The 24788-nt window shown below is 37.7% G+C and overlaps 1 protein-coding gene across 1 annotated transcript in view; it reads right to left on the bottom strand.

Moving 5' to 3' along the window:
- Positions 1-348: 348 nt before the first annotated feature.
- herc3 (HECT and RLD domain containing E3 ubiquitin protein ligase 3) overlaps positions 349-24788 on the bottom strand; it is a gene marked incomplete at its 3' end in the record, with an annotated part of 30636 nt that continues 6196 nt past the window's right edge. The window contains exons 7-25 of the mRNA XM_079264514.1: positions 24548-24678; positions 22860-23011; positions 20047-20120; positions 18920-19044; positions 18629-18688; positions 15672-15783; positions 14111-14300; positions 12882-13045; positions 12621-12734; positions 12395-12418; positions 12213-12311; positions 11883-12053; positions 11632-11775; positions 7903-8069; positions 6149-6215; positions 5108-5190; positions 2251-2434; positions 1532-1634; positions 349-557 (exon numbers count right to left, since the gene is read on the bottom strand). Of these exons, the coding sequence (XP_079120640.1) occupies positions 349-557; positions 1532-1634; positions 2251-2434; positions 5108-5190; positions 6149-6215; positions 7903-8069; positions 11632-11775; positions 11883-12053; positions 12213-12311; positions 12395-12418; positions 12621-12734; positions 12882-13045; positions 14111-14300; positions 15672-15783; positions 18629-18688; positions 18920-19044; positions 20047-20120; positions 22860-23011; positions 24548-24678 (2373 nt within the window). The remainder of the gene's footprint in view (positions 558-1531; positions 1635-2250; positions 2435-5107; positions 5191-6148; positions 6216-7902; positions 8070-11631; positions 11776-11882; positions 12054-12212; positions 12312-12394; positions 12419-12620; positions 12735-12881; positions 13046-14110; positions 14301-15671; positions 15784-18628; positions 18689-18919; positions 19045-20046; positions 20121-22859; positions 23012-24547; positions 24679-24788) is intronic.

A 24788-nucleotide genomic window follows, 5' to 3' on the forward strand; every position in this document is an offset into this window, starting at 1 on the left:
AAGCCTGAGTTTCTCAACCCTCTCTGGTCCCCAAGTTTGAAGAAGTCCACGTAGATTTCAGTCAGCATCCTCATTGTTTAAACCTGGATTTAAAAACTTTTTTTTTTTTTTTGTAATAGGAACACATAAAGTTTTCAAACTACCTCTAAATGGTCCTGAAAGGTTGAGAAACTGCCTCCAAAGCAATACGATAGAAAACACACATAGACCTTTAAGATTCTAGATTCTTAAGCTTGTAAGAGTCTGAACTTCCTGTGTCCAGCATCCTCCCACTTACTCTCTTTTGACACACACACACACTGGGGTGCATTGCAGTTAAAGTGCGTTGAAGCTCTTTTCAGACTGCCCTCAGACCAGGCTGAAACCCTCGTACTGCTCCACAGCCTGAGTGAGACGACGGCGCAAGATCTCTTTGGTCTGATAGCGGGGCATGTCGAGCAGGTTGTAGCAGGTGTGGGCAACTGGCAGGTAGTGCTCCTCTGCTGTGGTGGACTGGATGACGATACGCATGCTCTCCATCCCATGGATGGGGATTCGGTCACTGCCAGTCAGGAACACTGCAGCCAGGAGACATGAAGTGTTGAATTAAAACCAAAAATCTGCAGAAACAGCTTCTATGCTTTGTATGTTTCAAAGGTTTGGTTGTTGTTTTTGTAAAAAACTGAAAAAAACAGCATGAAATGCTGAATTACTGGTTGCACCATGAAGGAACAAGTTTCCAAGTATAAGCTGCCACAATATGAGGAAGTATATAATGTTCTACAGGTTAGACAAAGACGGCCCACGTTTAGCAGACAGTCTTGATTGTAATGGTTTATTACAAACCAAAGAATCATAAAACACAAACAAATTTTGTAAAAGATCCAGAGCTTATTTGAGTCTACTTTTTTTTTTTTTTTAAATGATATTAATCTTTAAAACATACTAACTTTTATAGCACCAAACTTTTACCTACTTTAAACAGTAATTAAAGGAGGAATTTAATATCTGATATCTTTCACTGTTACAGGTTTCAGACCTGACACTTAGCAGTAACATGTTAAAAGTTACATGTGTGGAAGTCAGTTACACACCTGCGGGAAAGAAACTTACCCAGAGGATCATCCACACAGTCAAAAAGAAAAAAACTATTGGGTGTCTTCTACCAACAAGATAAAAATATCCATGAATCTTATTTATAAGCATCTTTCAGGGCAATTAAGTTCACTTTATAAAAGACAAGAAAAAAGAATCAATACAATACAAAAACTGGAAAGTGTCGCTCTAATTTTCATCAAATTTTCAAAATTTTTTCTTGCTTAAATTAAAGTAGAGGTGTGTCAGTTTGTGTCATTTGTCACTTGCAGATGAACTTTTACCCCCAAAGAGCACAACAGAGATGAAGCTTTCATCCAGCTCTACGGCATTTTTATGCCGCAACAACCTGCACTTTATTATGTCACTTGTAAAACACCTCAAGGCGGAAGTATGAGAGTTTAACTGTTTTTAACTGTCACGCAGATGGTGCAATGACATCATAAGAACCGCTTACATAAGAACTGCTTCTTCTTTTCCAGAGGAAACTCGTGGAAAACCTCCCAGAAGAACCGTACTGTTGGATGAGTGGCGGTGTACTCCCCTTTGTAAACAGCATTCTGAAGAAAAACAGAACAGAGTAGCGGTGGGAAAATCGAATCGAAAAACTGAGTATCAGGATTTTTGCTCCACAATTTTAAATAGATTTTATTTTTGTTAAAAAAAAATTTTTTTTTTCCCAAATAAATAAAATAATCCATTATAATTTTTTTTTAGTAATTTTTACTGTTTTTATTGATCTTTTTACATTTCTTCTTGGGCATTATAGCAGCAGAATGATGGTCTGGCTGCTGTGTTGTTTTTTCCCAATTGAAATCAAGAAAAATGACTAGCAAAACAAAGTTTTGTACATTTCTTTAGTTTTTAGTCTACAAAAATAAATAATAAACTCCCAGACATGCAGGTATACATGAAGTCTGTCTTGGGGATGCTCTTCATTTCTCACTGTTGACATTTAACAAAACAATCCTTCACTGTTTTTTTTTGACTCTGTGAATATTATTTCAAGTAATATATGTGAAACTGTGTGAAAATGCATCCTATCTGGATTGCACATATAAAAACTGAGACAGCTGGAACAATATTCATATAAACTGTGTTTTAAAAAGATTTGTTTGGTTGGATGTTAGATCCCTTCACTAAATCTTCTTTAAAACCTTTAAACCACACATGTACCTTCTCCATTTCCTCCCAATTGTAGTTGTTGTTGCCAACCACCATGGCCATCAACTCAGAGGGCTGGAAGAGTGACAAGATGTCCCCTCCACACACTTTGAGGAAACCAGAGGAGAAAGCCGAGTACAGTTCAGACACGGAGTCTATGAAGACGTAGCGCAGATAGGCCTCCACAAACTCCTTCCTGAAGCGAATACAAACAGGTTGGGCAAACACTCAGAGCCAATTCTGCACAGCAGATGCATCCTCAACATCGGCTCAAGAGGAAAGCATTCATTCAGACTGTAAACACTGGCTTCCTCCCCCATTGTGTCTCCACATTACTTCAGTGGTGACCCATTACATGTTTTCTACACCCTAACCAGAGTTCATCGACACCCTCCTGGTGTACAGGCTGATCTGAATTTGTTTACATCTCAGTGAGCTCGTTCTGCAGAGGTCATTGAAGAGATTAAATCCATAATCTGTTCAGCCCTGCTGAATCCACCTGTGGGTCAGGGCTCCAGACTACCTTACCCAGCTAGTTGTCGCTGGAGCTCCAAACGTCAACATTAGGTGAACTGCTTAAATCAACTTTACGAAGTGAATTCTTCTGTTTTTATCTTGACTCTATCATTTAATAAAGAAAAAGTTTACCTAAATAAAAAAAAAAAGTACTTTTTTTTTTACTTTAATATAAATTAGTGCTTTAGGGGAAAAAAATCTCTTATTTTCACCCACATATATATATATATTTTTAACTAAATTGTAAATTTAGAAACTGCATATTGATCCAAGTATATGGTTCAAACAGCAGAAAGAAAGCGTCAACAGGCTGCGTATTGAGTTGATGCATGCAGATGATCTTGAGTTTTATGATGATGGCCGACTTGTGTTGTGCAGACTTCCAAGTCACACCGGTGGGTTTAACTGTGAAATTAAGTTCTTGCAAAGTGCAGTGAAATGATTGACATTGGGAGTCTTGTGAGTGCATCACTGTTTACTGGCAAATCTGCTCATTAAAGATTCACACTTAGAGGTTAAATATACTAAACAATTTTCTCATAGTCACTCTTCATCGGCATGTACTTTAAAATTTAACCAGAACAATGCACCCCAGTGTGTGTGTGTCAAAAGAGAGTAAGTGGGAGGATGCTGGACACAGGAAGTTCAGACTCTTACAAGCTTAAGAAACTAGAATCTTAAAGGTCTATGTGTGAATTTTGAGAGCAGATTATCAAATAAAAAGCAGTAAAACTTGACTTGTACTCTTTTGAAATGATTTGGTAAATATCTTGGACCTTTTGACACGTACTGAACACGTGAACTTCTAAATGTCCAAAACAGGTTCAAAACCCTGATCACAAAGTTCATGAAGCTCCGTTTTATTAAGAAAACTAAAAGAGTTTTTTTTTGTGTCTGTCAAGCTGACTGATGATAAAACCTAATGAAACTTCAGAAGGAATTTAATGGAAGCAACTTTTGTGCGTTTGTGTTTGACCTTTAACCCTGTCATGCAAAGTGGCCCTGTTGTGGTTTTTGTAAATAAACCACTTCAGGATGTTAGTGGGTCATGAAGTATGTTTCCACTCACTGGAGAATAAATAAATATATGATATAATTAAACATAATGCAATTACACAAGTTTGCTTTTGCGATAAATGGGGAAAGAAAATGATGCAGGTTTATTTTATACAAGATTTACATAATATAATTATTACTATATATTATTTTATAAATATTTTATAGAATACATTAAAACAAATAATAAATCATGATAAATTCTAAATATCAGTAATAGAAAAAAGAAGTATAATTTTATTGGTCTGTAGATGTAAAACACTATTTTTAAAAAAAAAAAAAAAAAAGTGGTGTTTTTTTTTTTTAAAAAAAAAGTTTTTTTATTCATTCATGCATGAAAGGGTTAAAGCTGATTTCAAACACAAGCAGAACACAAAATTACCATGGCAAAAAAACTGAAATATTGATGAAAAAGAAGCTGCAAATTATGAAACATGCTGTCTTGCGTAGCTTTTTACCACATTAACATATAAAATTTATGAAGTCAGTGACTTTAAATGAACTTCTAATCCAATATTTCCTCTGAACAACTCTGCCAAATTCAAGGAAACTCCTTCAAGGTTTCCCATACATGAAACTAGGGCAGACTTGAGCTTACAGTGACCTAGGAAAGTGGAACAAAGGGAAGCAAGGCTCTCAAAAAGGAACTGAAACAGAAGTTAGCTCATGCAAAAAAACAGCTGGCCTTTCCTTTGTAACAAGATAATGAAAATAAACAATAGTCAAACCGCTGTTTGGTTCAACACAAGAAGCAACACTAAAAACAAAGATGTTAGAAAGCCAGTCAAACAAAAACACAGAGAGCTTGACAGAAATGCAAAACCAGGAATTACTGGTCTGCTGAATGCTTACACTAAAATAAAATCTGTATAACTGTTTCACACCACAACAAATTTTAAACTGTTTTATCTATGTTAAAGGGGTTGTTCAGAAACAAGTTGAGCTGCTGCTGCCATCTGTTCAGCATTCGCAGTCAGACATGTTTACACTGCCCGGCCAACAACTCTCTGAGGACTCCCCACGGAACACAGATCATGACTGCTGGCACACAGACACACATAAGACATAAGGTGGATGTGAGGAAAAACACAATGCCAGACAAAATCTGTAATCCGTGCAGAACATGGCCATCATGTAAACAAAAGGCTCACATGCTGCCAGCAGCATGAGCACGTGACGGTCACAGATCAGAACAAAATGTATTAATAAACATCACAGTCATCTGCTCATCTTTCAGTCAAACATGGCAGGATGAAGGCTTGGACTCTACATTATTTAGGTTGATGAGTTTTCAAACCTGTTGTTTTTGTCCACAGCGATGCTCTCTCCTCCGGGAATCAGCTCCTTGACTTCTGTCATCCCGTAGTTCTCCCTGGTGATCTAAGAAGCAAAGACAACAAACGATCTTAACTTAGAGTTTGAAGTTACTTACTGTTTATAATTTGATTAACAATAAATCTGGTGAGATTTTCATCTGTTTGCCAACATAAAGCCAAAAACAAACATCTGGTTGCTCCACCTAACAGCAGCTGCACATGGAACTAATGACGGTATGAACATCATCCTCAGCAGCATCCCACATACTACAAGTGGATGGGGGGGAAACCTTAACCAAAGTATGTATTGATAGGATCAACACCAACAACGAAATGATTAAATATTACTAGAAACATCATCACAGCTGCTCACAAGTCCTTAAACTACATTTTATACAGACAATTAAAGCTAAATATGCCCAGAAAGTCCTTCCATCTGTGAAACATACTGGTGGCAAGAACCACGATGGTCAGGCTGGTTTGGCTGCATGTGCTCCATGAGGGCTTAATCATTAAATAAAAAAATATTCATTATATGCAATATGTTAATGTGAAGAAACGAACAACACACCAGAGTTAAACCTATTCAGTAGATGTAGATCTGTGTATAAATTCACAAGGCTCTGTGGTGGCGAGTCACTTACACATCTACTAATTATTGTATCGCTCCTGTTTATGGGGGAGCACAATCCACTAAGCATTGGTTTGTTTACCATTGAATTATAGACCCCACTTTGTTTTGTTTTCGCTGTATGGTTTGTTGAATAGAGTATACATTATTTACCGCTTCTCGATTCTGAGTCATGTCTGTGGAAAAACACAGAACTCTGTTTTTAAATGTACTTTCCTCTTAAAATCCACTAAACATCTGATTGTGCCATTTTTAAAAGATTAATGATGAAGAGTAATGGGCAATTCAACAATTCACAACTTTAATAAATTAGTTGACAAAAAGCAAAATCAAGAGTAGCGTCAGCAAAGTGAAATCTGATAAGCAAATGAAAAGAGGAAAAGTTACACACAGCAAAGTTAAGAAGGAATGTCTCCTCCACATCTCCTCCTTCATAGTCCAGAAGTTGCTGTAGACTCCTGCAAAAGATAAAACGCTTTATTAAAGCATGTTGACCTCACTATAAAATAACACAAACTTTCAGTCCCATTATTTAAGTGGAAAAATACCCAGTCTGTAATTTTGATGCGTACAACTGGATTTGATAAAGTAACATTTTCACTTTAACCTGGGGGTTAACTGTGGTTGTGCACCAGCTGAACACACCAAGCTGACCAGAAAGCCAGAAAATGTTGGATTAGAGGTGGTAAGATGTGAAAAAACAACAGGAAATGACTCAGAGGGAATGTGGTTTAGTTTCCTAGAACTTGCTGGGTAATTACAACTAAAACACAGGAAACACAGAAAGCCAATCAGTGGAAGAGGATGGAGTATTATTGGGACTGGGCCAAAGTCACAGTGTAATTGAAATTCCCAACAAAGTACCGCTGATCTGGTCTTTTATTTTTGCCTATAATGACATGGCCAGTATGCTGCATTACATCATATACTGAGTGCACAGCACCGCTAATGAGCTTTGCCAGATTTTTGCGCTTTAGCACCCCCTAACAAAAGCTAATCCGGCATCCGTCTTACATCCTGTCTCTTCTCTGTGTTCCCTCCAGCCAGCAAAAGTCAGTCCCATGTTGAGTCTTGTCTCATCTCTTGCTGTCACTTTCTTGTTTTCTTTTCCTTGCACTTTCAATACAGCCTGTGTTAGCACCCGGTTGCTGGTGTGCGATGCAGTGCAGTAGAGCAAAAGGCAGCTCCCAGACGATGTTTCAGGCTGGAAAGGAGTTAAGAACTGCGGTTTCTCAGGCTCAGGATGCCACACGGCAACGATGACCCCAGGAATGTGCACTATGAAATCAATGTGGCGTCAGAAGCACAGAACTGTGTAGATGCACCCTGAGGATATCGTTTCCTTATCTGGTGCACATGTACCTGGCCATTCGTACTCTTTTTAACTGTTATAGGGACTAATAGGGCACGGGTGGTTGTGGATGGGTGTAAGGGGACTGTGGATGTATGTGTGTGTGTGTTTTATCTATTTGATGTAAATTGTTTTATTATGTTAAGCCCTTTGTACTGTTTTTTTAAGCATGAAAAGTGCTATAGAAATAAAGTTTGATTTGATTTGAACTGGTGCAGTATTGCTTTCAAATGATTTAGTCTTTTCTAGATATGAATCTGAAATTAATATTTCACAAACACTGAAGAAAAGCTGCCTGCCTCTGATCTAAATTCACAGAAGCACCAGATAGTTTCACTGCTTCTCAAACGAATTAACCAGTGATTATCACGTGGATAAAAACAGGTTTACACCCTGATGGTATTTTTTTAAATAATGATATGGGACTGCTGCCTGAACAATTTACACCAGGGCTATTCAACCCGGTCCCATGAGGGCCGCAGCCCTGCAGGTTTCCAACATATCCCTGCAACAACACACCTGGCTCAAATTAACAAGTCGTTGTGCAGAACTTCATTGTTCAGTTGGATCCATTTAATTTGGGTCAGGTGTCTTCAAGCTGGGACGCTGTTTAAACCTGCAGAGCTGCAGCTTTGGTGGGGCCGAGCTGAATAACCCAATTCTACACGGTTTAGTTTGTGGAGTAACTTGTTGCGCCTTTGTTTCCTCTTCACTTCACTCAAACACGCATCATGACCTGGATAAGGTGTTTATAGCACGTGTTGTATCTATAAACAGCTTAAACAAACACATACCTGGCCTCAGTAGGTGAAAGCTCTCTGAAGTCTTCCAGTGTGGGTGTCACATTCAGCAGCTTCTTGTAGAGAGCCAATGGGAAGTGCAGGTCCACCACAGTGGAGTTGTAGATGGCCAGACCACAGATTATGCCGATCAGGTGAAACCAGTTCTGCTCCACAAAACACTGAAGATGCAGACAGGAAGTATCTTTACTGTTGCTTTTTTCCTTTTTCAGCTGTAAGTGCATAAACTCTGAACACTTAGCGAAGCCAGACAATATACCACCTCCACAAATGTAAACTTATACCACAATCCACCAAACCCAAAAGGTTATCCTGATTTCCTGCTGTCTGTTGGAAATGCACGAAATATTTCATCCAAAGCAGATGACGATACTTTGTCTCTGAGGTAGTTAAATGTTGGCTCAATGGTCACCATTAGCTAATAAACACATCAGGAGCTGAAGGAAGTGCCAGTTCAGACTAGATCAATGGCAAAAGAGTTTCTTTCATAGGATTTAAATTCACAATCACACAACTGGATAAATATTTGAGCTGCTGCTGACACAACAAGACGTAGATTTCCAAAGCCAGACAGAGTCATACGCTGAGGACAAGAAATCTATTCACACATTCTGAGCTCATACAACCAGTTTTTCAGACATTTCAACCAGTTGTAGTTGTAGAGTAATAACCTGTTACTACAGCCATGTTAGTGGTAACTAGGTCTGATAAGCAGGTTTCTTAAAAAAAACTAAAAAAAAACAGGTGGATTAAAGTGGGAAAAAAAGATAAAATGCAAATTTATCCAGTCTACATGTGTTCTTAAAACTCTGCACATTAACATAACTTTTCAATCAGCACCTATTCTTGCTTTCTGGATAAGCAAAAGCAGTTTGACAGTCACCGCTTTCCCACTTTGGTTTTACTGAAGTAACAAACGGCAGTCAAAGTTCAGGGACAAGTTTCCATGTGGAGGTAAATGTTTTGTAAACTTGAATGTTTCCACTTACACATAACATCAATTTATAACTGTAAAAACAATAACTCTTCTTGGGAAATACTGCAGCAGGTCAAATATCTACCCGCACACCCGCAGAAGTAGTAGGGAGGTGGAGCTCCTCCACACACAACTTAATCTTTAAGTTGACTTTACAGTGGAACTAGTTGCTAGTGAGCCTGTGATGTACTGGCGACCTGTCCAGGGTGTACTCTGCCTCTTGCCCAATTGCTGGGATAGGCTCCAGCTTCCCTGAGTTGGACAAAGCATTTAAGACAATGAATGATGGGTACTCCCTAGTGGAAAAAGATGGAAAATTCCAGTGAGCTGTCACCTCCTCTCATCCACGGCAAACATAGATGGAATTTTACAGGCACACTTTTGTTTATATTTCAAAAGGTTTAACAAAAGCTGATGTAAACAACTACTTCCTGCAGCGACCGTGTTAAGTCTCAGAATATCTGAAAGACTTACTCCAGCGGAGATACTTGAAGATATATTTAGCTTGAGTCTGAGTGACTCTGCATCATTTCACACATCAGCTAATGTGATACATTGTTTCAAAAACAAAACATTTAACAAATATTTGTAGATACTGAGACTAATTCTTTTAACAATCGCAATTATAATAAGGTAATGTTTTATAAATGTGACATGTGCTTCACATTAAACAGTCACTTTAGTAGGTTCACCAGCTCAGTTGCTTGTCAAGACAAAGAGCAACAACAGCAACTCGGTGTATTTAAGCATGTAGACATGGACAAGATGGCTTTAAGTTACATTTAGCATCAGAATGGAGAAGAAAGGAGGTCTCATTTGACTTTGAACGTGGCATAGCTGTTGATAGCCGAAGGGTCTGCATATTTTATAAACTGCTGATCTGCTGGGATTTTCACACACTCCATCTCTGGGTTTAACAGAAAACGGTCCAGAAAGGAGAAAATAACCAGTGAGTGGCTGTCTTCTCAGTGAAAATGGTGAGAATGGGCATACTGGTTGGAGATGATGGAAAGGCAACGGTGACTTAAAACTACTGGTTACAATCAAGATAGATGGAACTTTATCACTGAATGCCTTGAAGTGTGTGTGCTACAGCAGCAGGAGACAACACCAGGTGCCACTCCAGTCAGCTAAGAACAGGCACTGTGCTTAGCACTGTGATGCAGTGAAGTGCTGCTGTCTGAGTAATATTAATAACCATGTCCATCACTTTATGACCAAAGTGTACCGCTCTTCTGATGGCTACTTCCTGCACCATGTCCCAAAGCTCAATGTTTTTTTTCTAAAACAGATTTTTTTTTTATATTGGTTCGGAGGTTGTGCTGCTCAAGTGATTTCTGAGTACTGTGAATGGTTTTATGACTTGATATGAGTTTCCATGGCAACAGAGGCTGTTTGCTAGTGGTATCAACTGATTAAACTATCAAAAACCAAGAAAAACCAGGGCAATAACATACAAAATACCAAACAAGGTGAAGTGAAAGCGAAGAGAATGCAGGGCAGGGGCAAGGCAGAGAGAACCATTTCTTCCTACTGTGATGGGTAAGGTGAGATTGCTAGCTAACAAAATGGATGAGATTGAAGTGCTAACAAGATCTCAAAAACACAGGAATTGTAAGGCATCTCAGGGGACTTCAACATCTCTTTTTCTCTGCATTGTTATCAATATTCCAGCAATGTGCCTGCTGCCCCATGAGAAAAAATATGATGTTGGACTTATTTTATTTAAGTCTTAAAAATGCATACATCTTCTCTGGCCTTTAGGAATATTTAAGATATTGAGGATATCAATATATATATATATATATATATATATATATATATATATATATATATATATATATATTGATATCCTCAATATCTTATATATATATATATATATATTGATATCCTCAATATCTTAAATATTCCTAATATAATGTGTATATATATATATATATATATATATATATATATATATATATATATATATGTATTTAGGATATTCCTTTAGGAACAAAACCACAAATTGAACTGTTGTCTGTGAACCACCAGTGACCCGAAAAAGCTGCTTAACATTAAAAAGAAAGCCAGAAATGAAAGAGACTTGAGGCCAACAACTTTAACTGGTTGGCCTCAAGTTAAAGGCGGATCAGAGAGACAGAAGTCTGGGCAGAGCTAATGAGCTGAACATGTTCATAGGTTCAGTTCACCCTCTGCCTCCAGCCCAACGGACCACACACCGTCCACAAGCCCACAGTTTTATGTCACACCTCCACTCTGTCACCCTGCAGCTCAGTCATGGACCTTAACACACCTCACCTCCCTGCACATCAGCACATACTGAGACCCCCTCTGCCTCCACCTCAAGCCTGTCTGTCTTCTGTAGTCACATGAAGAAAAAAAAACTGAAGAAACTGAACCAAAACAAGGTCCAGATGGTGTCAGTCACAGGGTTTTAAATAACGGCTCAGAACAACTATGTTGGATTATTGAGCAGCTTTTCAACACCAAACTAAGTCCGAAAATAATTCCTTTGCTCTGGAAAACATCCTGCTTTGTATCAGTACCTTCATACTCAGATAACTCTGCAGTTGTGGGGTGTATCAGTGATGGACAAAAAGCTAAGTACAGAGATCTGGTCAGTTTGTGACATAACAACCTGCAAGGTATACCAAATAAAATGGTGACTGAGTGTAAATCACAACAAAAAAATTAAAAAGTGAAACCCATTATTTTTATATTCGGCTCAGTGTTGCATAACTTACTTTGTCTGAGAACCACAGCAGGTTGGATTCTTTGTAATGAGTAAACATCCCATAGACAGGATCCAACAGCTCCTTTAACAGCAGCAGGAAGAACTCTTTTGTCACTCCACCTGCGTCAATGGCCTCTTCCCCATCGAAGATCACCTGGAGGAAGAGCAAAGCAGATCAAGGAAATGGCAAGTAAAAGAGAGGACATTAAACATACATTTTTATTTGGTTTATCTTTAGACAATCAAAGCTACTTTACCCACCTTAAGTGGCTTCTTGAGGTCCACATCAGAGTACATGGTGAGTTCACGCAGAGTGTCACTCACTAAATGGTTCCTGTGCACATGGAGCACCAGGTATGGGTTCCTGGCGAGCTGGGGTTCCAGCGTGAGCAGCATAAAGACATTGTGTAGGTTTGCACCGCTTACTGCCATCTTGGTACAGGTGTGAAAGAGAAAAAAAAGAAAAGGAGAACAAGCAGATAATAAAAAGTTAAATTTTTTAATATATATATTTCTAATGAAAGATTTATAGTCAAAGAATAAACTAAATTAATAAAAAAAAATTATACTGCTTTTCTGAGTAGGTGATACCTGCATTTGCAGTTCAGCATCTGTTTGCAGCATTGTTGTCTTGGCTTGGGCGTTCAGTATGAACGGGTAGGCACATAGGTTTACTGGGGGAAAGTCATTCTGCAGGGAAAACAATAACAAATTATTATCAAATTATCAACATGTGAATGACGAATCTAATAATTATGTTGTAAATTAACTACCTGTGAAGGGGATGATCCCATTTTCTAAAAATCAAAATGACAGACATAAATTATCTGACTAGAAATGAAAAATATCTCTATAGCAACACTAATAAAACTTGAAAACGTTGCAATAATTAAGTTACAGAGTACAGAATGAAAACATTTTTTGGGAATGAAAGCACTGTAGTTGTTTACTTATTGTCAACCGTCAGTGTCAGATTAAGAAATGTAACATTGTACTCACAATTTCAGCTCTACTCAGAAACCATTTGAGGTAGTCTTCCTGAATGTTCACCAGGGTGGTGATGTCAGGAATATAAAAGCGGTCGTACTCCACATGGTGGGCCTTTAAGTTTACCTGGTTACATGAAACAAACACAAGTCTCAAGACATGTCACAGTAGACAGCAGGTAACATCTGACCAACACACAAACATGTCCTCCTGAGACCGTCCTGTACAGCAATACAGCTGTAAACTGTAGCAGAAGGACGTAGTTGAAGATACCTTGTGGAGTTTGTCCAGCAGCCTGAGCACAGCCAGTAAATAGTTATCATAGAAGACGGGAACAAGGAGCGTCTTTCCTCCTGTGAGCATGAACACAACAATGCTCTTGTACATGTCGACCATCCTGGTAAACACGTTGCCATCCACTAAACACCACCAATTATCTGCAGGGAGAGGAAACAAGATGGAAATACCGTAATTAAACTAAAAAACAATGAAATGTTTCCTTTTAAAAATCTGGCTCTGTACCATTTCTGTCTTTCTCATAATGAAGCTAACTAAAAATCTTTACCTCTGTAAGGAAAATCTTTCAAACCTTGTTCAGTATCTCACTATGGGAGGCGCCCTCTGGCGTGGCCAATCATGGAAGCTATATTACCACCAAGTCTTTCAAAGACAGACCAATTACCTGCCTGGCACAGGAGCACCCCAAACCCCTATACAAATGCCTGCAGACCCATGCTTGATCTTGCTTTCTTTCACTTAAGTTTATGTCTGAAAACTGAGTGAGAAATCTCACCACACTGCCCTTCTTTCATGGGCCCATGGAAGAAATACGCTGTAGAATCTCAGGCACGGGTCGGCGGGCACTTATAAAGGGGTTGGGGTGCCCCCGTGCCAGACTGGTCTGTCTTGGACAGACTTGGTGGTAATAGAGCTTCTGTGTCTGATCACGCCAGAGGATGCTTTGTGAGATGCCTCACTCAGTTTTCAGCAAACCGGGGTTACCATTAGGGGTGGGAAAATCAAATCCAAAAATAAAAAATCTGGATTTTTTTGCTTCACAATTTTAAAATAGATTTTTTTGTTACAAAAATTGATTTTTTTTCCCCCAAACAAATAAAAATAATTCATTATAAAAATTTTAAAATTTTTATTGTTTTTATTGATACTTTTACTTGTCCTCTTGGGCATTATAGCAGCAGGATGATGGCCTGGCTAATGTGCTCTTTTTTTCCTCATTGAAATCAAGAAAAATGACGAGCAAAAAAACAAGTTTTACACATTTATCTTGTTTTTAATCTACAAAAATCAGCAATATTGAAGAATTGTGAGAATCGCAATTTAAATCGAATCGCCACCCAAAAAATCGGAATCGAATCGAATCGGGACAAAAGCATATCGTCACAGCCCTAGTTACCATAGTAATCTAAAGTTCAACGACTTTCTAAACATCAACACTGACTGTAAAAGCAGTTTTAGATAGGGTGAGCATGCAAAAATGATACCCAATACTTTGCTGGGATTGGCTTCCAGCCGGAGAATAGCCATTGCCAGAGGAATAGTTAGGCGGATATAGTTTTTCGTGTCTCGCAGAGCCGGGTATTCAGATAAGATAAGGTAGATCCTCATGGCCTCAACATCAGGAGGGGAGCGCGGCAGCTGAGGGATCAACAGACTCTCAAAACTCTTGGTTGCCTAAACAAGAGAGAGGACACCGAGGACAGAGGGTCTATATTTACAGTACAACTCCGATCACGCAGGTCAAAGAAACAAATGTTACACCTAAAATAACACCATGACGTTTATGTTTGTAAGCTGAGAGAATTTATGGGGTATATTTTGTTTAAAGAGTTGGATAAATCAGGCAACAGAAGAAAAATATGAGTTACAAAATTTTTTTGGGAGAGGCTTTATTGGTTTGGACTGTGTCCTCAGTTTACCGCCTGATAATAATTTACATTAGGGTTAGTTCAGCCATTTCAGAACCTAACATTACTGAGCCACACAAGTTATGAGTCAATCTTGCTTTATTTTTTTTTTTATTTTTTTTTTATTTTTTTTGGATCAGTGAATCACACTGTTAGATCTGTGAGAACTTGAACTTTGAATCGTTGGCAGAACTCAATGTACTTTCAAAACCAGATTTTCAATTGCGGCATGGATTTATGTTTAAGAAATGACTACACAGGAAATACTGTAGGACAGCCAAATGTCTGCTACTCCTCTGGCAGCTTTACTGTGAGGCTGAAATGGGACATTCTAGCTTTAGAGAACAAATAAAAAGAGAAAAATCTCAGATTTGAATGTGCACAATGTGTAAAGGTAGCTTATATAGCATGCAATTGTTTTGGCCAATTCAGAGAAGTTTAAAGCAAATTTATCTCATGTTTGTTGAACAGCAACAATTACCAAACACTACACTATTTACTTCAGACCGTTTTTTTCTTTTTTTTGCAACTAGTAGGAATTTAACCAATGAAAAAAATACAGATAAATGGTTTGTTATAATGCGTATGTTCACAGAAACCTGCTTGTTAACTCATACAACAGAAGCAGACTAGTATTTCCATTATTTCAATCTAATATTTACTTGATTCTCAGCCCTGTTCGGTCTTTCTTCAGCTTCTTCAGAGGCTTTATCTGCTCTCTAAAGAAAAAGAGGCCTCCTGCATTTGGGAGCAATAAAACTAAACTTACAATGCCAAAGTGCAAGGTGTAGAACAATGTACCAAAACACACCTCAATGATCTTTTGAGCAACCTGTCAATGCAACACAAGAACACAGTCTGTCTCTGCAAAGGCTGAACTTAAACAATTGACACACCAATGTTAAAAGTTCCAGGTGGGCCATCCTGCACACCTGTTTATTGAAGTTTTTGTTTTGTTTTGGGGTTTTTTTTGCATATGTGCACATAATGATTTTATGTGGAAAAGGGACATTTTCTTCCAAACAATGAAAATTTCTGCCTTTTTTGTTATATTTACATGTGGTGCCTCAGGAGAAAAACCTTTTTTTTTTTTTTTTTTTTTTTAAATGATTCAAGAGATGTGATCATGAAAACTCACCTGTTCTAGGAGTCCAGAGTAGGCCGGTTTGCTCATAGTCTCAAACAGCATTCTTACAGAATTGAGATCGATGCCTGGGATCTTTGGGTTGGTTTTGAAATGAGTATCATCACTGAGAAAACAAACAAAAACACAGCTGATGTTTCTGTGATCACTAACAGGATGAAAAATAAGATGTGATAAAATCTGTAAAAGTGAACGTTGCATTGTATTTCACAATAATCTATTCCAACTAGTCATGTGGCAGGTTAAGTTCACTAAAGGGTGATGTAGGTAGATGTGCTAATTCTCAGGCTAATTCTTTGAAGGACATAAGCAAAGGCTGTGTATCCATGGAGCCTAAAGGCCTTTAAGTCAATCCCTGAGAAAATCTTCTCTGCAGCTCGGGAGCCTGGGATAGTAATCACTACATGATTTACACTTCCAGAGCACATCGCTGCCTCACCTGAAGTCAGGCAAACCCTCAACGGGACAGACAGACGCTATTTACAGGATAAGCATTCACATTCTTAGAAATGTTTTATTTAGCCATAACAGAAACACAAAACACAGATGCAGACGGTAAATTTAACAGGCAACAAACCGGCAAACTGGGTCAAATAATGAAAACTTATCTCTACAGTTGAGCTGATTCATTACTTCAACTTAAAATATCTGCAATGAATACTACTGCTGTCTCCCCCAAGTAGCAATAAACATAAAACATTTTTTTTTACTCGTAATCATTATTATTACCTAATCTGCAGATTGTTATACTCAATAAAAATAATGAAAAATGTCTATTATAAAACCCTACTGCCTAAGCAATGTACTGTGCTACTATTAATAGAAAAAACATACATATTATAAATATCCTAATAGTTTACTGTAACAAATAAACTGTACTACTATTACTTTAAGCTATCTACTTAATTCTATTTAAAATAGCTAATAACTAATTAACTAAGTTCATTTTTATTAAAGGGTCAGGGCACAATGAGGTCTTAAGGCCCGGGGGCAGGAACAAAATTGGAATTGGAAAAGCGGGAACTGAAACAACAGATAAAAGATGATATAATTAAAAGATATGAGGCAAACAGTGATATATTTTTAAAGCAATGTATGTTGTATATTGTGATTTATTGTGTATATTACTACTATTTCTTGTCTAAGTTATATTGTACTGGACATAATGTGTAATACAATTCAGTCTGAAAGTGTCATTATATAAATTGTTATTGATTAAAGGGGTTTTGGACTAAATAAGCGCTTAACATCCTCCAAAACCGCATAAACGTCAAAAGCTTTTTTTGTTTTTGTTTGTTTATGATAAAATTTTTTTACTTTGTTTTAAATTTTGGAATAGTTTGGCATAAAGAATAATAAAAGAAAGAAACAATAGCCTAAAAGTAGATATAAAATAACTAAATAATTGGTATTGAGGGAATTCAAAATCCCTTTTTTTTTTTTTTCCAGTTTAAATATAAAGCTTTACAATAAGGGGATGAAGCCACTTCATATTACTATGTGGTTTGTGCGCTGCCCAAAACCCATCATTATATTTATTTTTGGTTCTGTTATGGGACATGTCAACTAACCATTTGGAGCCACGTATTTTGCAGTCTGTACTCCCAGTAGTAATGCACTTTGAGGGAGTTACCCACTGGATTCATGTTTCAGACACTATGACTACGTCTATTTTATCTTTTATATATATGTGTCTGTAGGGAAACCCAGTCTGTAGTATCAACCATCTCTAGTGGTTTCAAAAGAGTGTAGAGTGAAAGAGTAATAAAATGGGAAAAAAAAAAAAAAAAACAATATTGGGATTCACACAGGTCTCATGTAGCAAACAGATAAAATCTTCCCCAGACAAGACAATCATACATGCTGGATGAGCAGAGTGAATGAGGTCACAGATTGTTTTACAAACTAAGTTTTTCTGCCTATTTTTCTGTTTAAATATTAGACTTCACAAAGGCCGTCATCATCGTTTCAACACAGAAAGCATGTCCATATACACCAGGCTGTCACTTAGATTAAATCTTCTACAACAAGGCATGTTAACAGCTCATTACCTTTTAATTTTCTGCCTACAGCATTAAATCTATTTTAGTTTTGTCCCCCTCAGTCATCACTGGGTACTTTTCTCAGTGCCATTTTTAACATTGAGATAGTAAAGGAATTATTAAAATCCTATTTCTGAGAGCAGCTGTAAAATGTTACTAAATGGCATATTATCTTATAAGAAATTCTTTTCATTCTATTTAAAACATATTTCTAATGTAGAGTGTCAAGCTGAGGTTCCTGTTGCCCAAAGCGCTGCTCTTCAGCAACTTGGGATCCAGCACGCTGGGGGCCCTGCCTGTTTGGTCTGGGGGCTGTTGTCATGATGACCGCTGCTGTTTGGGTGGCGCGGGGTCCAGCACTGCAGCTTCACGGCTGCGGGGTGGCCCCTTTGCTGCCTGGGAGTTGTGCGGTTGCTGTGGCAGTGGCCCCTATGAGCATGCGGGGGACTTGCTCCTGGTGTGGATGGATCCCTAGGTATTGTTTCCTCACATCAGCTCCAAGTCAGAATTTTTATCACTTAATTAATGTTTTTAGTTGTTTTATTAACCAGCATTCAGTTAAAGAGACAGTATTCAGGGGATGATGGTTTTTCGGGGAATGTGGGTGGGTGTGTGTGGAGGGGCTTTTTGCTCTATGTCCTTGTGTGTGTGTGTGTGTGTGTGTGTGTGTGAGTGTGTGGAAAGCACTTGTGTCTATTATTTTTTAATGCCTTTTTATCCACTGTTTGTTTTAATCCTTATGACTTGATTTTATCTTGTAAAGCACTTTGTGTTGCCAGTGGCATGAAAAGTGCTCAAGAAATAAAGTTTGATTGATTTGATTTGATTAATGCTTATAAAGATGTCAATCACTGGCTAAAATGCCTGTGTAGTTTCTTAGACATTTGTTCACTCCAGATGTCTATGTACCTTTGGTCCAAGAAGCTGGCATTCCAGCAAGCCGTGGAGGAGAGTTGAATTATTATGTCACTGTGGGGGGAAAAAACAAAACAAAACAACAACAAAAATGAATAAATACATAGATATAGAACATTAAAGTTCATGTAATTAAATAAACTCATTGCAAAATGTTAATTGACTAAAAGGTACAGGGAAATTCTTAATAATTGTACTAATTAAAGTAAAATTTACAGTAAAATTCAGATTTTAACAGTATGAAAAAACCGTGTTTGAAATAATACACTTGAACTACGGACTTACTTTGTGACACTTGAGTCTGTGCTGTACATCAGTTTTAACCGCCAGGAATTTAATCTGTCATAATTGATCGGGGAGAGGCTTTTACTGATATCAATCACCCTGAAGTCTTCTGGGGCAGCACAGCTCTGCAGAAGTGAAGACAAACATAGGCAACACAACATCACAAACTGAAACACACACGACTGTTTACACTGGCACTTCCACTGTGTTTGGCACAGCTCAGTCTGGGATACATCCATCTCCTTAAAAAAAGACCAAATAAATAGGCTACGCCTGAGGGCTAAATATTTTACTAGGGTGTGGAGCTGAGGCTAAGTCCTTTCTGTCTTTATCAGTGAAAATTACTGGCTGTTTGTCTACAATTTCTCCTTGGGTGAAGAAGGAAAAAAAAAAAAAAAAAAAAAAAAGCTCCACATGCAGCATCGTCCCCCACAGAGGAACTCATTAAATCTTAGACTTTAATGCCACCTTGTGGTGAAAGATTGAACATAATTAAAACTTTACTCGTAGATAAACAATATTTTTATGTGAAAATTAAAACTTATAAAGAATATTTACTACATCTTCCACTCTATAACATCTAACATCTATAAAGAAGAAAGTACTAATGATCAGATTCGAGCTTAGGGAATAGCACATGTATGTGTGTGTTTGTACGCATGCATCTAGATCGGGGTGGGGGGGCAACTCCAGCCCTCGGTACAACACACACATCAGACTTAATCAGCAGATTTGGGCAGATCTTGACATCAAATGCTGCACAAGTCTGCTAATTGGCGATTGATTTGAGTCAGACGTGTTGCAGCAGGGAAACTCAGAACACTTGCAGGATTGCAGCCCTCGAGGATCAGGGTTGCCCAGCCCAGATCTAGATATATAACTACAATCTTCGTTTTACTACATTCGAATTTTCTGCAGTCATTGCCCTCCTATTTAATGTTTCGTTTCGCTCCCTATTTTAAGATAGTTATATGAACACTGAATGCAATAAAATCCCACATAAATAATGAAGGCATAGGTGAGAGAAAACTTAACATAAAATATAAACTAAATGAATAAACAGATTATAGATCAATTAATGCAGAACCATTTAGTCAATGATCAGCAGTTCAAGACTTTCAACATACCTGCTCATCGGAGTATAATAAGAAACTGTGGTCTCCTCCACAGATGATTTTGAGCACTTTACATTGTTGTGAATCTAAAAAAAAAAAAAAGACTTTAAACCACTTCATAACAATGAATCAAACAGTTTTTCATAGTATTTACATAAAATAGTTGATATCTTCCTTTATTTCATAAAGCATTTGAAGCATTTTACTCTGCATTGGCATTAATTTAGTGCACAACACAAAAGTCACCAGACAACCACAACAGCACACTGTAAAACCAACAAGCAACGGTTTAAGGTTTAAACATGTTGCTGCTGTCATCTTTCATTGAAATAAAAGATTTTCTTCAGTCCCATACCCTTTCCAGATGACAATATGAACAATTAGTGCTTCTCAAAGTCAAGAAACAGCATGTTCCTTAACAGCAACATTTCTGGGATGCAGCTTCATAAAATCTGATACAACTGTTTGGAGGTGAGGTGACTCTCCAAGTACCCATAATCCTTTGCTCAAATCAAAAACAGCAGACAGTAGATGGACTAAAGTTGACTCAATATGCATGTCATTATTTTGTTTGTTTCTTTGAGATGTATTTTTTGCTATTGTTTTTGTTTTCCAAATAAAGAATGAAAAACTGTGAGTATTTTTAGCTGTGTGTGCGTGTGTGTGTTGGATATAACCGTCATAGGGACTAGTAGAATGATTTATGCCCACTTATAAGGACTGTCCGGTTGTGTTTTGTTTTGTCTTTTCTCCAATAATGAAAGGAATAACTTTAAAGGGACCTAATGAGGAAAGACTTAAGCTTGTTACAAATGCCGCAAGAATGAAGAACTGAGTTCTTGCTCTTGAGGCTGCAAGAACACGAAAATAAGAAGCTCATCTGCAGCGGGGCGGGGTCACTGCCAGGGGCGATGTCTGCTTTTATGTGCAATGAACCCGGTTGTTACCTTCGCAGAGGAAGTGACGTTTTACCTGCTGTTAATCGGTTTGTCTGTTTGTGTTCAAGATAACTCAAAAAGTTATGGAGGGATTTTCATGAAATGATCAGGAGTTGTTGGAAATGTGAGAAGGAAGAACTGATTTAACTTTGGTGGTGATCCGGATCACCGTTTGGATCAAGAAATTTTTTAAAGGATTCTTTAACATTAATCACATGATACTCACAAGAAAAAACTTGTGCTGCCCGATGTGTCGAGAACTGTCTTCAACAAGAACAAAATGATGTCATTTTCTTCTCGGGGCCTCAAGAACAAGAAAAAGGTTCTCGCTTCTGGTTGAGTATGTAACAAGCTTTAGAGACACCCATCCTACCAGAGAAGCATGCTTGTCTTTAACTCTTTAACTCATCGTGTTGTGGACACCTATTAAAAGGCTGTTTTTAGTATCTTTTGCCATTTCAGTGGACATAAGAAGAGTCACCCAACACACTGCCACTCACTGAAGAATAAACAAATATATTTTAGAATTTCAAGTTTACTTCAGTGATAAACAGGACAAGAAAAAGATACTAGTCGACTAAATAAAAAGACAAAGAAAAGTGTTTCTGTACATGTCTGTGGAAGAAAAATGCTGTGTGGAAAAAAAAAAGTGGCATTGTTTCTTAATAATTCCTGCTAAATGAGGACTGCTCTGTTTGTGTTGTAACCATCCTCACAGTTAATCCTTTTCCGACCGTGTTTATTTAGAAACCTGGTCCGCCACTACAGTGTGTAAAAAAAATAAAAATAAAAATAAAAATAAAAAAAAAGGTACTAAAAGTGTTATGTCAGCATTAAAGTTAGGAAGCTCAACTTCTGATGTTGTATGAACAGTAATAAAGACGGTAGCTTAAAGTAGAATCTTAAATTAAACAAAGTTGGAACAAATATTCATGTTTGAGTTGAAACAACTCATGTTGTTAAATTGAACCTTTGTTCGCAAGTTGCTGCAACTTCATACATTTACTCATAAACGCTTTTCGGCTGGTTGTCTTACTTTTTTTTTGTTTTTCTTATCTACTCATTCTTCAACATTTGCTTATTCAAGGCAGAGTCACAGGGGGGTGAGGTCTAAGCCAGCAGGGGCTTGAGAGGCGGGGTACACCCCAAAGGTCACCAGTCCATCACAGGGACATACACAATAATTCACACAGAAAGGCAGAACCTTCTCACTGGGAGGCTATGGAGCTAACCACCACACCACCATGCAGCCCTGAAAGTCTAAAGAATTTCAATATCCCTTTGGGAACCGGTTTGCCTTGCACATCTCTTAATCTGGACTATCCAAAGGTCTTGAAGAACACTTGAGGTAGTTAAAGAGTGTTTATGATCTCAGCCAAAGTTCAAGTCCAAAAGAACAGTTTGCTAACTGATAAAATTAATTATGGCTTTGAATTGGCCTGTGATGATGTTGCAATGGAAATATTGAATTGTTTTTAATAAACAAGATTATTATTAAGGCGTGTTTAAACATTTGAACACAGAGTTGGTGGCTGCATGGTGTGTTAGTTTGCACTGCTGCCTCACAGCCAGAAGCGCCTTTCTGTTTGATGCATGTTTATTCTTTTAGACTACTGTTCAAATTTATTAATGCAACTAAGTTGGGGCAACTTGTGAACACGAGTTATTTTAAAATGTTTCATTGTATGAAGTCCCATTTTAACTCCTTCACTTTTCAGAAAGCAGTGAGGAGGGTCCTCCAGTTGTTTAAAAAAACTAAGTCATATAACATCCAACCATTACTTCTTCAGGTTCTCTTCCACCTTCCCTAAATCCACCAAAAAGAGAGCAAAAGTAGAAGGCACAACAAGAAACATGAGAATAGCCAGGCAGAGCATGAAACCTCACCTGTTCTCTGGACATTTCCAGTCAGGTAACTGGTTTTCACAGGACACGGGCTTCTGGAATCTCCAAGCATTCCTGTGCCTAGCTGGCCATGGCTGTTGCACCCAAAAGCATGGACTATGCCAGAGGATGGAACGAATGCCAGCGTGTGGTGCCTTACAAAAGGAAGAGCAAGATCAGGCATGCAGAGCAGCAAACAGTCACCCCTTTAAGCTTGACATCTCCCGCCTTATCTCGTTTAATCAGAACATATACTGGTTTATCATATTTTAAAACTATCAAAATATTAGGCTTTAAGAGACCAAAAGTCAACATTTAATATAGACTATATAAAAAAGTATGAGTATGTAGTCATTTGGTTTACAAGTTTCCTTCGTAATATGACTCAGTGCATTAAATATGATAGTCGCTGATGGTCTGTATTTGGTATATTATTCAATATTTATATCCGCGATCTGGGTCAAATTGCTAATTTGCATCAGATGGTTCATTTTTTTAGTGTTGTAAATCAATTCAGACAAGTCAAGCTTATGCCATGTAATGTTTTTCTTTCAATGCCAAACAAGTGGAGTGTCTGTCTGCTTTGGAATATGGAGCCCTTCTTTATATGAAAGCCTCTGTTTGTTTACATGGTATGATTGGCACTCTTTAGTGTGCTTTGCTGAAGTTTACAAATTATTGATAATTATTGGTATATCTTGTCCGTTATAGCCTGAGTTGGGATTTTCTGCTTTTGCCACCCGAAATAATAGTGATATACTTTTTAATATGAGGCAATATTTTTGGACTATTTGGGGCTTCAAGAAGAAAGGACAATGATGTTGTGAATTGCTTATAAATCTGAACTGAACTGAAGCAGCCATCACTAACTATGGCTTTAAAACATACCCGAGAGCTGAATGTGCTTCAGACTCTCAACACAGTTTAATATTAGCAAACAGTGAACTCAGTTAGTCAAACACTCCTTCTAAATTCTGCTGCACGTGTCCTGACAAAGACCAGAAGGCCGCCCCACATTACATCTGTTTTAAAGTCATTGCATTGGCTTCCCGTGTGTGTCAGGATCAACTTTAAAATTATTTTACTGGTTTATCAATGTCTTGAAATGGGTGTTGAGTGTGTGTGTGTGTGTGTGTGTGTACATTTGCATGTATGAAAAGGGTGGGAACGATGGGTAATTCTTAGTAGTAGGGCTGTGACGATATGCTTTTGTCGCGATTCAATTCGATTCTGATTTTTTCGGTGCCGATTCGATTTAAATTGCGATTCTCACAATTCTACGATATTGCTGATTTTTGTAGATTAAAAACAAAATAAATTAATAAAACCTTTTCATTTTTCTTGATTTCAATGAGGGAAAAAACAACACAGTAGCCAGACCATCATTCTGCTGCTATAATGCCCAAGAAGACAAGTAAAATGATCAATAAAAAACAATCAAAATGACCAAAAAATTTATAATGGATTATTTTTATTTATTTTAAAAAAATCAATTTTTTAACAAAAAAAATCTATTTCAAAATTGTGAAGCAAAAAAATCCATATTTTCGATTTTTCGATTCGATTTTCCAACCCCTACTTACTAGTGCTTTTAAAATGTTTAAAGCACTTTGTGTTACGTTTTATTGTATGAAAAGCGCTTTTTAAATAAAGTTTCCTTTGCTTTGATTTGATGTAGTTTAAGACAGTACCTGCCACAGGTGATCTGGGACACCTCAGTGCCCATAAGTTCCAGCACTCGTCTTGGTAAAAGTTCATTATTAGTGGAGCCGTGACCCAGCTGGCCCCACGAGCCATCGCCAAACGTAAACAAGCCTCCATCCTGTTACAGACACAATGCAGTATCAGATTATTACCATCATTTTATTTTTAGTGACTGCGAATTTTTACACTGTTCTGCAGTTTGTTAACATAACATTACTTTAAAGTGTA

This window comes from Telmatherina bonti, assembly GCF_933228915.1.
Source record: "Telmatherina bonti genome assembly, chromosome: 3".
Classification (NCBI taxonomy): Eukaryota; Metazoa; Chordata; class Actinopteri; order Atheriniformes; family Telmatherinidae; genus Telmatherina; species Telmatherina bonti.